General features: G+C 41.7%; 1 protein-coding gene across 5 annotated transcripts in view; it reads left to right on the forward strand.

Annotated features, from left to right (window-relative positions):
* Window positions 1–18,806, forward strand: part of EPHA3 (EPH receptor A3) — a 263,757-nt gene that overhangs the window by 234,946 nt on the left and 10,005 nt on the right. For 3 of the 5 annotated variants that reach the window (XM_077342202.1, XM_077342201.1, XM_077342206.1), the window contains exons 12-16: window positions 1,877–1,938; window positions 4,519–4,728; window positions 6,344–6,436; window positions 7,113–7,262; window positions 9,637–9,830. In XM_077342202.1, coding sequence (XP_077198317.1) covers window positions 1,877–1,938; window positions 4,519–4,728; window positions 6,344–6,436; window positions 7,113–7,262; window positions 9,637–9,830 — 709 coding nt within the window. The remainder of the gene's footprint in view (window positions 1–1,876; window positions 1,939–4,518; window positions 4,729–6,343; window positions 6,437–7,112; window positions 7,263–9,636; window positions 9,831–18,806) is intronic. The other 2 variants (XM_077342205.1, XM_077342204.1) reach the window with 1 other exon arrangement.

Here is an 18,806-nt window from a genome sequence, read left to right on the forward strand (position 1 = left end):
TGGGAACCCTGAGCTTGTTTCTCTGCAACGAGTGAATGGAGTGATGGGAGACAATGACACCCAAAGTGTGTTGTAAAGGGCCGGGAGGGATGAAGTAAAGGGCCGGGGGGGGGGGAGAAGGCGTCCTTCGCGGCCCACCTCCAACTAGTCGACGGACCACATGTGGTCCGCAGCGCACAGGTTGTGGATCGCTACCTTAGACTGCAAGGCGAACAAACTGGTCAGTCCTAGAGGAGATCAGCCCTGACTGCTCCTTAGAAGGCCAGATCCTGAAGATGAAACTCAAATACTTTGGCCACCTCATGAGAAGGAAGGACTCCCTGGAGAAGAGCCTAATGCTCGGAGTGATCGAGGGCAAAAGAAGAAGGGGACGACAGAGAATGAGGTGGCTGGATGGAGTCACTGAGGCAGTAGGTGCAAACTTAAATGTAATGGAATGGTAGAGGACAGGAAGGCTTGGTGTATTTTTTCCATGATGTCCCTCCACTTCTCATTGATGGGGGAAGGTCTATTTCTTTTCATGGGATTTTTCAATGGATTCAAGCCTCTTATGATAAATACACTTTTTTTAAAAAAAGTGAAATACTTTCAGAGTTCATTTTATAAATTTTATATATCACCCTGTGGCCAAGATTTCTGGATAATTCATAATATTTCTTAAAATAGAATATATTTTACTTGTCCACTTCATTATGATCTGCTTTTCTCACAGAAACTGAACTCAGATTATAAAATTACCATAAGAACATTCTACGAACATTTATTCCATTGAGTCAGAACATCATCTAGTGTTTGAGCAGTTATTGTTTATCCCCATGCCTTTCCCCTTCTTGGCAGGAGTGGGAAGGTTTTAGATGTGCAGCACCTAATATATGTGACAATTTATAAATCAGTTTTTGACATATTGACTACAGCAGCATGTATTGATAGGAATGCTTTGAACCAAATCATCCCAGTGTCATTAATAAAGAGATAACTGTACAGATGACAATCAAAGCAGTCTTACCATACAGAGTAAGCACATCATTCTGGTACCTGATGAATTATTTGCAGCTGTAATTTTGTTATTAATAATTAACTAAATGAATGTTTTGCTATATTCTGCTGTTTTTATTGATTAAGAAATGAAAGCAATGACAGAGGGAGAATGTTATCCCTAAGGGGTTATAGTAGTTGCTAAGTGGATTGTCTAGTGGTTTTTCTGGTTCCCAGGCTGTAACTCACGTCAAACCTGACTAGAAAGGTTTGAAAGATTGAGCTGTGTAAAGATTCATGGGAACATAAGTATTGCAGAATTTCTTTACGGATCAGTCTGTGGCTACATGTCTGATTGCTATTAAGCTGTAGAAAGGCTGTTAAGTCACTGGATTTGGTATGCTTAACACTTGTGATGATTAAAATGGGTGAATTTGCGGGGGGCTAATCAGTCATAGGAGAGCTAGCTAGTGCTTTGCCATGAAACTTTCCATTGCTACATTTGGAAAACCATACAGGCTCTTTGGCCCACCTTGAGGCAATGGACCGCTATAAAGTGTTTCAAAACTGACAGTAACTAGAGCATCCAGATCAAGATAAGCTAGGATGAATTTGTAATTTCAACATTTGTTTGCATTACTTACGTGCCTGTCCACTGTTGTTTGAGTAGTGATTGAGCATTACAGTTGCTGCAATGCCTCATAGAGGGACTGCCCTTGAAAAGTACTTGCAAACTGCTGCTTGTTTTTAGAATGAGATAATATCCTTTGACTGAATTCACCAATCATTGTTAGCAGGATATTCATAATAATCTGGTTTTCATTTTATTAGTCCTTTCTTAGTTGGAGTTACACCCATAAATAAATGACTGTCATTTATATTTATATATTTATATTTATAGGTAAACCTGTCATGATTGTTACTGAGTATATGGAAAATGGCTCTTTGGATAGTTTCCTAAGGGTAAGTACCGTATGGACTTCATTACAATAACCTGGCTTCTTTCTGGTCTCTTTGTTGCACCATTTCCCCCAAATCTTGGGCAATACTTGATAGATACAGAACTCTTTCTAAAGTTGCAAATGATTTTTGCAAGCTGAGTGAAGTCAGCAGCAGTAGCAGCAGAAGACAGATTCCAAGCTGTATTCTCCTCCCCTTCCTGCAGACTGGGGAAATATATGGCTAACCACACCATGCAAGCTTGTGTTCACCCAGGTTTTTTAAAAAAAACATATGAAAAGCAGAATCCCTGTACTTCCTAAAATATCCCCAACTATCCCCTTCTTTCCTCTGTTATTAGTGGATAGGTTATCTATCACACTATTGCCAGTAAAAAAGGAGTTGACTTAGTTATTCTACATTTTCTAAAATGCTTTTGAGAAGTGCCTAGAATGATAGTGTGATGGTAAACTGTCAATACAAGACAAGAGTTTAACTGACATGCTGAAAGAATGATGCCTGACCATCAAGAACTAAAATATGCTGTCAATCAAATCCAATCCATTCTCTTTCCATTTATGCAAAGGTTACTTATTATGCTTTTTGAAATATATATTCTTTATCATTTAGGATATTTTTCATTTCTTCCTCCAAATTATTTACTGGGGTTTGCTTTTTAAAGATGTAAACTAGCTCCTTTTTCTGGTACACACATTTCCTAAAATGTACACACTAAGAAATATCACTTTCATGAGCAATTGACTCCCAGGAGGGCATTTTGGGCTAGAACAAGACGTGGCACACCAATGTTGGGATAAACAAGGCCACAGCTTTTATTACTTCCCCCAGGGGGGGGGGGGTTGACACAGCATGGAAGAGGGAGCCTGACCTAGCAGTCAGCGGACTGCATCACAACCCGTGGTGTCCAGAGGTGCCCTGGGGACTTGCACCATTCCCATCCAGGACAGCAGATCCCGTTGCCTGCTGAAGTCCACCTTAAGGGAAGTGACCAATGCATGGGAGCCAATGGGCATCCACCTCATTTGGCTGTCCCCAGGCCGCCTGGTTAAATGAGCCCCTGACCTCCCAGCCGGGTATGCTGTGCTCATTTACATGCCACCTCTTATGGAGGTCCCAAACCCCAGGGGTCCTCTCGCACACCAGACTCCCTGCCAACAAGCTCCATCCCACGTGATCCTGCAACTGTGACAAAATATTAAGAGGCAAGAAATCTGATGAAGAAGAAGAAGAAAAGTTGGTTCTTATATGCTGCTTTTCCCTACCCGAAGGAGGCTCAAAGCGGCTTACAGTCGCCTTCCCAATCCTCTCCCCACAACAGACACCCTGTGGGGTGGGTGAGGCTGAGAGAGCCCTGATACCATTGCCCGGTCAGAACAGTTTTATCAGTGCCGTGGCAAGCCCAAGGTCACCCAGCTGGTTGCATGTGGGGGAGCACAGAATTGAACCTGGCATGCCAGATTAGAAGTCCGCACTCCTAACCACTACACCAAACTGGCTCTGCCCACAGAAATGCTCATGTGGATCCAAGCCAGTGTAATTTGGTATACAACATAAGTGTAAAAAGTGTCAGAATCCTTTCTGTTTCCATCACATTAACCAGTCAGCTGTCAACTGCACATCATAAAAATATTCTAATGTCAGCTTATCTGATAGAGATTCAGTATGGTATACTGGTTAGAATGCCAAACAAGTACTAAAGAATCCCAGATTAAAATTCTCATTCAGCTATAAAACTCAACTTTCAGCCAGTTGTGAAGATAGAATGATGGATGGAAGAGGGGAGCCATATATATCACCCTTATCTCATTGACACAAGGATGGGATAAAAATATAGTCGATAGATTCAACAACTGTCCCATATCCCCACTTCCACATATTCCTATATAGAACAGAAAGGGATGGTGGACTCTGTTTTGATTGGTAGATCACAAATTATTCAGACCTGCTTAGAGACCCATGAGATATCAAGATTTGAAGGAGTGTTATATCTTTTTTCAAAGGGCCAATAGAATGATATGCAATAAAAAGGAGCTGATGTATTTTGCCAAAAGAAAAGCATGAACATTTATTACTAATACAGAGACTACTAATATTGAGTTACAGACTGTATTTATGCAACATGAGCCAATTTTAATCTATTAGATATGTAATCTTAGTTTATCAGCCTTCCTGTTTAGCATTTAATTTGATGAGGGGGTGATCAGAAAGATTGTGAACAAGTTTTCATCAACGTTCAATACATACATACATACATACATACATACATACATACATACATACATACATACATACATATATATATATATATATATATATATCCAGAAAGTGAGACATGCTGTTCAGACTTGTGTGAAAACAATGTGTTTTGAAGTATAATAATGCCTACTGAGACAGATGAGGTTATCCATCTGCTATCTGGCAGTCCTTGGGGCAGCTTAAGTTAGCTTAATAGCTCTCTATTAAGTGGCCAGCTTTGGCAGAACACTTTCACAAAACAAGTTCTTAATGACTTTCAGTGAATGTCTGTAGATCTGGCACTTGTGCCATTGTAGAGTTGAATGATGTGACATTAATGTTTTTCAGAAACACGATGCTCAGTTCACAGTCATACAGCTTGTGGGAATGCTTCGAGGGATTGCATCTGGCATGAAGTATTTGTCAGATATGGGCTATGTTCATCGTGACCTGGCTGCCCGCAACATTCTCATCAATAGTAACCTGGTATGCAAGGTCTCTGATTTTGGCCTCTCCCGTGTTCTGGAAGATGACCCAGAAGCTGCTTATACAACACGAGTGAGTTCAGTGTTCTCTACATGCTTACTGTGAAGCCAGAGGTATCTGGCAGCCAGATATAACATGTGCACCCCCGAGGGGAAGGGGAACAAAATTCTTGGGGTCCAATTCAGCTGAAACCAGCCTCATGCTGCAGTCAGACTGCATCTCCATTTATTTTGCATTCAATGCAGTTCTACACTGCAGTTACAGTAAATAGCAGGGCGAATTTAGAGTGCAGTGGTGCTTTTAAGACCAACAGAGTTTTATTGAACAAAAAATAGCAGTTGCACCACTTTCTGCTCAACCTGCCTTTACTACAAGGGGGCAAAGGCTTCATATTGTACTCAACCTAACAGCCAAGCCATCGCAAGAGCAAGGCGAGACCAGCCAGCACAACTCATGGCTGCTGCAGTCGTTGTCGAGCTGAAGCCTTCGTCTTCCTTTCCTTCCTGCCCGCTCCATAGTTTTGTCTGCTCAACCAAATATTTCCAGTTAGTGCCTTGTAGATAATAAAATAACCTTTCCTCTTAATTTCTCTTTCATACCTTTGTCCTCAAATCAGTCCCCATATTCCCAGTGCCACTACATAATCCATTTGCCTCTGCTTTTGTGCTATGTAGAGGTAAAAAGGTTCCTTAACTGACTTACGTACTACAGTTTGATTGTGATATGAAATTTTTGTGAACTACAGTCCACTTCAGCAGTTGTAAGAAATGTGTCCTATATTGATATGCAAAATTAAGTGAATGGTTTGGATCAGGTTCATAGGATCATGCGGCACCTTTTGGGGGTCCATGGTACCTTGCAGAAGCCCTGAAACTAGATCATTTATGGTCTTTCTTAATAGAGCAGGGAAGCGATTTCGACCAACCATCTTTCTGTCTACATCTGATCACTATATCTATACAATAGAATTATAATACCATGTTGAGTATTTATTTATTTATTTATTGTTATATTTATAGGCTGCTGCTTACAGCCTGCTGGTTCACAGCGACTAACAACAAATAAAAATACAGTAAAATGCATAAAACCCCCACAAACTCTAATCTCAAACAAACTGTAACCACCACCACCCCACCCCCGTATCTGCCTAGTCTCCAAGGATGATGTTACTAGAAGGAGATACCAGAGAAAGGGCAAGATCTTCTGTCAGCCAGGCCTCAACCAAAAGCCTGGCAGAAGAGCTCCATCTTACAGGCCTTATTAACATTTACAGTTGTAATTTTTTTGTATTATCATCGCATGAGAAGCAATTCTATTATAGTTTTAAATTTTTTTAATTGTAAAAATGATATTAGAATCTGTTATTTTTGACTTATGGAAAAAACATATCCAAGAATTGATAGGGAAACACAGGTTTTTTCCAGTGTAATCAAGAACCATCATAGATCCTAAGAACATACTTAAAAAAACTAACCTCTTACATTATCATATGGCACTTTGTATCATAACCTCAGACAACTACATTGATTATTTCAGTAAGTGCAAATTCTCATACAAGACTAAAGTTTCCTTTTCTGTGCCAAGAGTATCTTGACACCATAAGTCAACTGTGACTTGACAGGGGGGAAAAAGTGCTGTGAATATTCTACCAAATTATACTCAAGCTATTTTCATTCGGTTTTCAAAGTTATTCAAGCCACAGTGTTTTCACCATGCAGTGGAGAATTGTGTACAGAAGACTCCTGTTCAAGCAACTATTGACCATCATGTAGTAAAACAGGTGTGTGTCTTCAGTCCCTGACATAGTGTACCCAGTGTAGGGAAACTGTAATTAAGCAATTCTGATTTTCATCTTTGAATTCTTAGGATTAGCGTAATGTTATAACAGGGCCTTACTTTTGAACATCCCACAACATACTTGCTTTACTGAAATATACTTTCAGTTAAGTATGCAAAGAACTCCATCCATTGTGAAATTCAAGTTTCAAAGTATGGTAGGATTTTGATCTAGATTAGCATTTCTTTGGGTGCAAGGACTTCCACCTGTGCAGTATGATCCCTCCACCTTGGCAGCCCAAAATACCCCCTTAAATTGTATTCCTGCCAGTTAAGATCATATCTAATAACTTATTTTGGAGTTAATGAGGGCTAATACATTAGTGTAGTGGTTGGGACTGTGGACTTCTAATCTGGTGAACTGGGATTGATTTCCCACTCCTCCCTCCACATGCCGCCAGCTTGGTGACCTTGGGCTCACCATAGAACTTAGAAAGCTGTTCTGACTGAGCAGTGATATCAGGGCTCTCTCAGCCTCACCTACCTCACAGGGTGTCTCTTGTGGGGAGAGCAAAGGGAAAGCAATTGTAAGCTGCTTTGAGACTCCTTCTGGAAGAGAAAAGTGACATATAAGAACCAACTCTTCTTCTTCTTCTATGTTACATATTATTCTCTCACAGGGGGGGAAGATTCCAATCCGATGGACATCACCAGAGGCCATTGCTTACCGCAAATTTACATCCGCCAGTGACGCGTGGAGCTATGGGATTGTTCTCTGGGAGGTGATGTCCTACGGAGAAAGACCATATTGGGAGATGTCCAATCAAGATGTGAGTGCCTTATAGATCAAAAGATGTTTGCATGTGATGAGAAGAAAATTACATTGATTTTTGGTTTCCTACATATAACCCATGTTTAAAACTCTTTGTTGAAAAGACATGTGCCACTCAATATAGATTATTATTAAACTAGCAAGAAAGCCCATTGCAACCAGGAATGCAATGGGCTCTAGGACCCAGGGGACACTGGCAGGTGCAGATATCTCTCTCACACACACACATTCCTGCTGGGTCCTTCTGGAGGGAGGGTAGAAGCTGTAGGGGCAGGGCCAATCAAGGTGCAGGCAACTTTGCTGGCTGCATCCTGATTGGCCCTATTCCAACATAGACAGCCAGGCATATTCCACCCCCCAAAGCTGTTTCACAAATATATAGAGTAACCATGGATAAGGATGAACTATTGAGCTCAAACTATTGAACATCTACTATTATATGGAGCAGGACAAAACTGATGATTCGGATAACCTAGGGACATTCTTCATTCAACAGACATTGAGATAACTTTTGCAGAACCTTATTAAATGTCTCCCGAGTCCTTTTGGCTGTATCTCCATTAATGCTTTCTATGAATAGACAAGCTAATTAGAGCTGAACTGCATGAAAAGAGAAAGAAAGCATTTGTGTTTAAGATTTTAATGAGGCAAATGCCTTCGGATGTGGCAAACAGATAACGTGAAGTGACTGTTTGATTTGTTTGGAAGTCTTTTCCATAGAGGTTCATTTAGATAGCTTTAAATTTATTGCCGTATAAGTTTAGTTAGTTAAACAGATCTGCTATCTATTTTATGCTTGTTAGGAATATGGCATTTCCAAAGTCTCTCTTTCAAATGTACCATATTGTTCATTTGGTTTGCTGAGCCTAAATTCATTCCATGCAAGCCAATTACAAGCTACAGATTCTGACAAGATATAAAGCCCAAAGCATGTATTGCAAAAGAAGAAATGTTGTATATCACATTGTAAGCCCTAAACAAACTAACAGCAAATGAAAACAGACACTTCTTGTTAGTAAATGGGAATAGTAATTATAGAATATATGGTCCCGTGTGCCAGGACCACTGGCTGTGTAATATAACACATTATATTCCATTTGTAATTGCTTGAATCAAAGTCTTTAGTTCCTCAGTGCAGAGGTACTGAATGTTCCCCAACTGTTTGTTTTAGATAACTAGTTACCCCATGAATCTTCTGTCTCTCCCTCTTCCATGCTGTAGTTTTATGTCTGCACAGTGCTAGCAGTAGACATGGTTGGTTCCAATGTGGTGGAAGGTAAACCTGGCTTCCAGTTTGTTCAATAAGAGATCAGTAGATTAGTGATTAAGAAATTGGTCTCTGGTCTTAGACTAATTAATAGTATTATTTACCCCAATGAATTTGAATGAGTTACTTTCAGAATAATTGTCTTCCCCAGTGTAAGATTTAAGGGAACGCTCTGTGATTTGCTAGCAAGCAATTTAAAACTATCTGATGAGTTGCAATCATTTTTCTTAGAATTAGAGACAGCACAATGGTTAGTTGTGTTTTATATACATACAAACCACACAACCAAAGCCTCATAAGCCAAAACCGAATATCATTGAAAATATGCTTGTTTCTGCAATCACTGGTAATCCTGTCTTATTGCTACTCCATGTACTTGTTAGGAATTCAATGCATCTGTCAACAATCACATAACTCAGAGAATATGCAACTCTAACCCCATTAGCTGAATGAAACGGAAAGATGGGCATTTGGGTGTACTTGATTATTTCTCGAATTGTACGGTTAGCAACTGCAATATCTTCTGCACATCCCATTTTAAATGTGTGCTTCAAAAACTGTGGCCACACTGCACAAAGTGGAGGAGGACATAGTTGAGTGTGTTAAGTTGCTTGCTACCAATGGATACTCACAGCCGAATACTTCCCTCTTTCTGTGAACCAGTAAACATTGATGCTGAAGTCTTGTGTGCCTCTGTGTGTGTGTTAATGAAAATGACTTGAAAAATAAGATCAGTTCAGTGACAATCCATGCAAAGCTACATGGTGAGAAGTAAGTGTGTAATGATCCAGATGTTTTCTCTTTGGAACAATTAAGCTTGTCTATTAAGAAATGTATTAAATTAACCTCCATTTTTTTTAATCACATCTGAGTATCAGACAAAATATACTTTCCCTTATTTTTCTTCAGGCACTTTTGGCCTGATATCTCCCCTCTATACCTTCTTTAGTAGATAAAACAGAAGAGTTACATTTCAGAAAAAGTAAAGGATAATTAATCTGTTAACATATTTAAAGATCTGTGATAATGTCATAGATGTCTGGAGAACTGACAGGTAATAAGTTCATGGGATGTCCTCTACATTTCTCTAATCTTTCTTGTTCAGGTAATTAAGGCTGTGGAGGAAGGGTACCGCTTGCCACCACCCATGGACTGCCCAGCTGCCTTGTATCAATTGATGCTGGACTGCTGGCAAAAAGACAGAAATAACAGACCGAAGTTTGAGCAGATTGTCAGCATCCTGGACAAGCTGATCCGTAATCCCAGCAGTCTAAAAATAATCACCAGTGCGGCTGCAAGGTGACACCATGCATTCTACATCTCTGCATGCTGAAAATGAATGTGTTTCCTTTCTGTGCCTCTAGCACTTGAAATATGCTTGCTTTGTCCATCCATTTCTTGCCTTCACCCATTACATGAGCATTTTGACCCACTCTGCTGGGTTCAGGCGGGCATCTTAAGTGTGCATGAAAGCACATGCCTCAAACAAAACTTTGTTGGTCTTAAGGGTGCCACTGGACTCAAAATTTGCTCCGTCACTCCAAGTGGCAAAAACAAATAAATGAGGGCCTACTTTCAAAGTCAAGTCAGTTGGGAACTCACAGGCTACTATATACCCATGAAAGATGTGAGCGTTCAACACTTCAGGATCACTCTGATTCAAGAAGGGACAGTTATCCCAACAGAAAATTCTGTGGTCAGCCTGTATAAGTAACAAAGCTTCTCAGAGGCATTTGATCCTATAAACCAGCATCAGCTGGCAGGGGCTCATGGGAATTGTAATCCATTAACATCTGGAGGACCACAGGTTGACTACCCCTAAACCAGTGTTCACAAACTTTCTCTTGTACAACTTCTCTGTGGACATCAGCTGTCCATTGAATCAGCAGAGTTATTGATATAGCCGGGTTGAATGCTGTACCTGGGGAGATTAGGGCCCTGGAGGGTTTAGGACAGTTCCTCAGGCCCTGTAAGACAACTGTTCCTCCAGGCCTACAATTGAGGCCAGGAACAATATTGAAACTCTGACCTCCCTGCTCAAAACATCAACCAAACTAGACTGTGAATCTGTGCTTACATTGCTTCTTCTTCCAGAAGATAGGCAGGACAACTTCATAACTTCGTGTATGTTTTATTGTTATCATTATAATTACTATTTTGTTAATTACTTGTTATTACCTCCTCTGACCCTTTGTGGAAGGTCAGGTGATAAAATAATAACAATAACAATAATAAATGCTCACCATTGAAAGGTGTTACAATCACACAATTTGATTTGCTAACCCAATTTCAGTAAGAGTTATTAGCAATATATAGAACAACTAGAAATATAGCCCATTGCAGTCTGAAATGCAATGGGTGCTAGCAGCCCCCAGGAAAGGTGATCCATGCCTTCCCTGGGGCTCAGAGAGCTTTTTAAGGCGGCAGCACAGTTTTAAAATGCTCTCCGAGCTCCGGGGAAGGCGATCCACGCCTTCCCCGGGGCGCAAAGAGCTTTTTAAGGCAGCAGCTCAGTTTTAAAATGCTCTCCGAGCTCCGGGGAAGGTGATCCACGCCTTCCCCAGGGCTCAGAGAACTTTTTAAGGCGGCAGCACAGTTTTAAGAAGCTCTCCGAGCCCCGGGGAAGGCGATCCGCGCCTTCCCTGGGGCTTGGGGAGTGTTTTAAGGGCCGGGGGCCAGGGACCCTACCTTTGCTCTCGGCAGCCAGCCAAGTAATGGCCGCCGTGGAGCGAAGGAAAGCTCTGGTGGGGGGCTGGGCGGGTTGGGAGGCGCTTCGCACAATGGGCGCTAGAATGTGGGGGATAGGGAGGGACAGGGCAGCACGGGGCAAGTAAGCTCACCTTAGAGAGGGCGGGCGGCGGCGGGGCATCCTCGGGCGCTCTGCGGGCCTTTGGCGGCCATCTTCGAATCCGTCGGGGTCTTCCGAAGGTGCGTTTTGCACCAGATTTTTAAACGGGAGTCCCTGCCAGCACCTCTCGCCGCTTCGCACCTCTCGCCGCGTCAGACCGCCGGGCAGGAAGCCCCCGCCAGCCGCCCTGCGCGCCGCTGGCAGGGACTCCCTCGGGCGGCGGCTTGACGGGCAGAGAACCCCCGGCAGCTGCGCTCCGCGCGACTGCCGGGAGCTCCCTCGTGGCAACTGCGAGCCGCGCTGTGCGCAGCTCGCAGTTGCTGCGGCTGGGAATCGAAGGGACCAAACGGCAGGCGCTTTGCGCCTGCCACTTGGTCCCTCCGATTGTCTGTCATGAGGAAGGGTCCAATCCGGACCCTTCCTCATCCCGGACACAGCCCGCCCCAGGAGGGCTTACTGTTTTATTTAGTTCGTGGCGCCACGGGCGGTGTACAGATGAGCCCTGTGGAATTCTTTAGCACCTTAAATAACAAAGTCTGTTGGGTGCCCGTAGAATTGGATCTCCTGCTCCAATATTTTTGAAACTTGGGGGTTCTTTTGAGGTGAGCGTGTCACTGCTACACTGCAAATCTGGTGCCTCTATCTCAAACCTCACCACCCAGACCACAGGATATATGAAAAAGCTAAAATTCCCATTGACCATAATGCTGCCATAGGGTAGCATTATGGTCAAAATCCAAAAAGTGCCATTATTTTTTCCTGCACCCATACCTAGTGGACAATAGGTGATGTACAGATCAGATTTTGATTAGCTGTATTCAAAATATATATCCATACAAAGCATTTATGAAATACTGCTTGTGGACAAGTACAATACATTTGACCATTTATCATAAGCATATCTCACCTCTCCAGATACCCACTTGATGTCGATACATACATTCATATGACTGGCTTGCACACTAACACATGGGAAATATCAGGAAGTTTTCTTGTAGCTTAAATGTATGTTGTGAGGCTACCATAGATATTATTGTTGCTGGTTGCTATATTTCATAACAGTTCTGGAACAGATATGTTATGTTCATGCTTGATTTGCCTTTATAGATGACAGGGTAAAATCACATTATCCATTGCTTAGTAGCCTAAGGAATTTCTTAGCTAGTAGCCTTCCTAGATGTGGAAAATTCCTGATTGGGTTTGATTCTTAGAGGCAAATAGTAGCCGAGAAGGCACTGATTTAAAGTAGGACCGTGGCACAGGTCAGGTAAAATGGGATTAATCTCCTCCTTTCTTCCTTTCCATAGGGGAGAGGGAGTTTTGATGGCTTTACCATATGAGGGTGGGAGAACTGAAACCTTTCCCCCTGACCTGCTATGGCCCTGATCCAAATCAGTAGCAGCTATTTCTACAGCATCTGAGAGTACATAAAGCCCAAGTGCTCCTAGTTCAACACTTTATCACTGTACCATATAGGCTTAAAATAAATATTTTAACCTGTTATTCCACAGTGTAATCTATAAATATTCTTCTCCAGTCATATCATATCACTCAATAATGTCTGCAAGATCTTTCAGTGTAGGCAGAAATGGTTCTTAGGGATATTTGTAATCAATGCATTTCCACTATAAGAATTCTGAAAGAGTGTGTGAAAGGCCTGTGTACAATATATGAAGCTTTTGTTAATGTATAGTTTGTGATTTTGCCAGAAAATTGTATAACCTCAACATTATTTCTTTTGAGTTGTCTCCTGCAGTTCTGTCTGGGTCTCTGAACATTGTTCTTCCCCCCTCAGCTAATTTAATCTGTGCAGTGTTTAGATTTTGTAGAATGAGTTCATAGTTCACCCAGTTTTGATCGGTTCTCTCTTTTTTTAGTTCAGTTTATTATTTTTCAGTCTCTTGAGTATTGCTTTCAATTGTGATTATTGGAATCAATTACAGAGCAGATGGAACAAAGCCTTGGGAAGACAAAAGACGATGTTTTGGGAACCTGCACTCATGAGTGGGAGGAACCTACCAAATTTCCTTTTGCAAATGCAGCAGTTAGCAGAGTAAACGGGCTGGTTTTGAAACAGCAACAGCCAGTAAAACAATTCATCTGTATAAAGAGCCAGTTTGGTGTAGTGGTTAGGAGTGCGGTCTTCTAATCTGGCATGCCGGGTTCGATTCTGCACTCCCCCACAAACAACCAGCTGGGTGACCTTGGGCTCGTCACGGCACTGATAAAACTGTTCTGACCGGGCAGTGATATCAGGGCTCTCTCAGCCTCACCCACCCCACAGGGTGTCTGTTGTGGGGAGAGGAATGGGAAGGCGACTGTAAGCCGCTTTGAGCCTACTTCGGGTAGGGAAAAAGCGGCATATAAGAACCAACTCTTCTTCTTCTTCTTCTTCTAAATATATTTTTACAATCCCCAAGCTTTTACTGCCAGTGGTTGAGTATAATTTTAGAACAATTGGAGCCCAGATAAGAGGATGGGTAGGTATAGAAAGATAAGGAAGAGGGAGGGTTCAATGGGAAGGCTGAGCAGGACAGGCTCGAGTCCATAGAAAAAGAGGAGGAACCAAGTTGGGGAGTAGCAGTACAGCCTTGTGGGACATAAACCAAAATACATTCTACGTTTTCTCCTCAATGGGAAGGGGACAATGGGGTTGGTACCCAAACTGGCAGTGCATTTTTTTTAATACTGTGTATATATATATATATATATATATATATATATATATATATATATATGTGTGTGTGTGTGTGTGTGTGTGTGTGTGTGTGTGTGTGTGTGTGTGTGTGTGTGTGTGTGTGTGTGTGTGTGTGTGTGTGTGTGTGTGTGTGTGTGTGTGTGTATATGTATATATGTATATGTATATATATATACACACATAAAACTGTGAGAGGAAAGCAGTTTCCAATAGTATCTGTGGTGCACGTTTGTTTTAAATTCCTATCCAAAGAGAACCTAACTTTTTCAGTCCTGCTTTTTATCTTATTTTAATTTATATTCATATAATACACATATCTCATAAGCATCTAGGAATTTTAAACTGGAGGTGAAGAAAAACACAGGTCCATTCCACACTCAGAAAATGTAGTGAAAGGGTTTCCTCTTGCAGAGACTTTTTTTTTAATGTTTCACACAGCATTGTCAGCATCCAGCACTCCACCAGCAAACCAGCAGCTACATCCTCCATTTTAAAGTGGTAGTTGGGGAATTGCATAGAGTGGATTTCCCAAACTATGTTGCGCAAGTGGGAGAGCAACCAGCAACCACTAGCGAACTAGCTGTACGTAACCAAAGTGGCCAGATCTAGCATGATCTCTGTCTCCAGTGCCCACCCTCATGCCTGCCTCCCTTTCCCTTCTCCCTGGAATGGGGCCTTTATTTTTTAGTAAGCAGCCTGGAGCAATGAATGCATTGTGCCTGATCCAGGCAGAAAAAAAAAGATTTCCATCCACCTCCAGTTGGTGCACAAAGCATGCCTCTCACCCCCCCCCCCAAAAAAATTGGGAAAATAATTACTTCTGTTGATCCTCAAGTATCATAATTCCAGGAAGCATGAGGAAGTGTGAGAATAAACCGAGATTGCAAGGAGGTGAGAAATAGCGGGGGCACGATTTTTAATAGCGTTAAGCAATTGTGCTGGCTTAACACTATGTTCTTAGATGTGCATAAAGGTAAAGATATCCCCTGTGCAAGCACCGTCATGTCTGACCCTTGGGGTGACGCCCTCTAGCGTTTTCTTGGCAGACTCAATATGGGGTGGTTTGCCAGTGCCTTCCCCAGTCATTACCGTTTACCCCCCAGCAAGCTCAGAAGGATGGAAGGCTGAGTCAACCTTGAGCCGGCTGCTGAGATTGAACTCCCAACCTCATGGGCAGATAGCTTCAGATAGCATGTTGCTGCCTTATCACTTTGCACCACAAGAGGCTCTATTAGATGTGCATAATGGCCCACAATGTTCATGTTACGTGGAAAAAAATTAACCAGCAGCCAAATGTGAAAATTTTCTGCTCCAGTCATACATTAAATTGCAGATAACACAAGCCAAAATATTGTAACGTTTTTGAAATGTGCATCAACAATGCTAGAGTTCCTGTTTTAAGCAAGGTTTGAAGTTTGGTAATGTATGGTCTGCAGTTCAGCTATGAACTGACAGGCAGCACTGTCAGTATCAGTTTGGTGTAGTGGTTAGGAGTGCGGACTTCTAATCTGGCATGCTGGGTTCGGTTCTGCACTCCCCCACATGCCACCAGCTGGATGACCTTGGGCTCGCCACGGCACTGATAAAACTGTTCTGACCGGGCAGTGATATCAGGGCTCTCTCAGCCTCACCCAGCCCACAGGGTGTCTGTTGTGAGGAGAGGAATGGGAAGGCGAATGTAAGCCGCTTTGAGCCTCCTTCGGGTAGTGAAAAGCGGCATATAAGAACCAACTCTTCTTCTTCTTCTTAACAGTGCTAAGTTTTATCTACACCCTATTTTCTTTATAGCAGGTTGTGATATGTGGGAAATGTTAAATGGCATCTGCTAACATGTAGCCTGTTTTTTGTATACCCTTTTAAAAAGGAGGCGAAAAGCAGGGAAAGATCCTTAGCAATACAGCATCAAAAATAGCAGAGTGGCAGGAGGCCTACAATGAGGCATGACAGGAAGGCAGAAACAATTTGAGGAACAGATGTCGAGGTCAAATCAAGAGACCAGATCCCAGTACTGCCTGATGTTAATATCGGAAGTTTCAGTACATGCAACAGATTGAAAGTGTTCTGTTTAAAGATCTGGAAGGGAAAGAACATGCTCAATTCCCAGGTGTGACTGCTTACAGGGTCCCAGCCACAATGGTAGAGGGGCAGCAGCAGTTTCCTGGAACAAAGCAGTGGGAGACAGGAAAAGATTACAGAAGTACAGATAGATGGCATCTTGGTTTTCATCAGCGATACATTGTCCAAACTAAGGAAATTCAAGAGACATAGAGATGAACTCCCTGAACCCAGAAGAAGAAGAATACTGTTCTTCAGTGGCACTGGAGTTCTCTTTTCTCCATGTGCTATTCTGGGCACAGATTTTCTGCAACTGTTCCACCATCAGGAACTCTACGATGTGCTAAGAACTGCACTAATAAGAGGACATTATAAGATCTATGGCATGCACCACAAAGGCTGGCTTGGGTTTTATATTAGTAGTAGAATACTCTTATGTAATGACAATTCTATCCTTAGGCTTGCAGTCAGATATAGATCAATTGAGGGGGAAACTCAACAGCAACTTGGAAAAATAACAACAGTGATGATGATGAATAGCTGGAATGATTATAATCAAAGTACTCAGAGAGCAAGAGGCAAATCGAAAAGCTTTTGTTGGGTCTGAGATTGGCAACCATGTCAGGAGAGATGATATGTTGTCCTGAAAACTAGAGCTTTGGTTATCCACATTGTTATGATTCAGTTGGCAAATCTGGTTTGAGGGGCTCAAAGACAAAGTAACAATCTGATTTATTCCTTAACCAAGTAAACCTGATATGAAGAAACAAGAAGGGAAGCTTAACATGCCACATAGCTAGTTCAATTTTTTTCTAAGAACAAAGTTACTAATTTTATCTGACACTTTAAAATGGGCATAAATAACTATAGAGGCAAAGATTGTTCTCCTTGTGGTACAGTGATAATTAAAGTCAACAAAATGTCTCGACAACTCCTCTGTGTGTCATTTATTTTCTGGTCTCCTGTTGGGAAGCAGATACCTCCATGACTCCATTTTCCAGTGAAGATAATATTTTAAAAAATTTCACATGCACTTGTGTTTTCTGAAGGACAGAGATAATCTTTAGGTTGAACTTATAATGAGTCATGAGTTTTGATTCACATGGTTATTTATAAATCAGAGCTTTTAATACAAGGAAATGTCTAGGAAGTTCACCTTAACAGAGGGAGGAATATAAGATATTGAGAATGACAACTTTGAAATAGACCAGTCTGAAGTTTTAAAAAAGACTACTGGAGAAGAGAGGATTTGTAAGACAAGTTTAAAAAACAAATAGATCTGGTTGGAGCACAGTAGTTAACATTTATCTTAGTAGCTAGCATAATGCTACTTCCCCGATAGTCATAATGCCTAATGCTAGTGGTTACAAATTAAGTTATCTCTTTCCCACTGGACAGCTGGCATACTCAGTGCAGCAATTTGTATCAGCAGGGGGCCAAACTCCATTGCTATTTATATGTGTATTTTGAGACATGATGTGATGTGACAGAAAGTTCCTTAGCAATGTGGCAACATCCATCTTTATGACAGCAAAGTGGGGCTGTCCAGGCCTTCATGCAAAGGAACAAGGTTAATTCCAGCTGTTAACATAATAGGCCGGGTCCATAAAAGCTGACTGCAAGAGGCCATTGGTGGAAAATATACTCTGCCATTTAATTGTTAAGAGGTTTACTGCCCTTTATTTATGACAGCCATATGCTGGCAAATGCAGACTTCGAGTCATTCTGAGTGCCAGAATGATGAATGCTGAGGATTCTTTCTGTGCCAACATGCAGACAACAGTTTTGAATGTAAGAGAGGGAGTGAGGAGCGGCAAAAATGAAAAGGAGGGGGAAGCTTCGGGGGTGACGTTCTTTCACTTCCCCTGAGCAAACATGTAATTTCCATGATTTCTTTTTAATGACTGCCGTCTGATGCTAGTAGGTCCTGATTTATGAAAAGCTGTGAAAGATCAGGTGGAACCCTGCAGGACGTCATTTACAGCTGCACAATTGCAGCCCATCTAATTTGTATAGTAAAAGTGTGGGCTTATGGCGTACATCACTCTCCCCATAAATTTCATGTTTAGACCTGCTGTCTAGGGGCTGGGTCAGGGTGGGGGAGGAAAGGCCAATGGATACAGATGCTCTGAAAGACCAGCATTCCCTTGGTGCACATGAGGAGACATCACAGACTCTTCACAGTTAGAGACAAATTCCTGGTCACTGATAAACTGTCCAGATGTCTTCTCAAAGGAGGAAAGTAACCAATTCCCCACCTAGAATCCTACTAGGAGAAAAATGATATTCTAGTTATTCTGTGGTCATTTGTATTAAAATTAGCTCTCTTTTTTTGTCTTACACCTTGGTCCCAACAATAAACATAAAAGCTTTACAGGATTTGTCTATGCTGTAATCATGCTGTGCTGTTCTTTCTCAAGACATATATATTGTTTTTTTAAGTGAGTGTTAAGTGAATTCCTCTTTTATTAGAATAAAGGAAGATGTTAGCTTAACCAGAGAAGAACAAGTTCTTCATACTTCATAAAATCTTTAATAAATGTCTGGGGATCCTAGAAGTTATATGGAGAAAACTGTAAGTTAAATATGGTCTTCGTTAGACAAATAGAAGTTAGCTAGGCCCATGCAATAGATACATTAATATGTTCTTCCAACCTACTATTCAAACAACCAT

Source organism: Paroedura picta, chromosome 6 (assembly GCF_049243985.1).
Source record: "Paroedura picta isolate Pp20150507F chromosome 6, Ppicta_v3.0, whole genome shotgun sequence".
Taxonomy (NCBI): Eukaryota; Metazoa; Chordata; class Lepidosauria; order Squamata; family Gekkonidae; genus Paroedura; species Paroedura picta.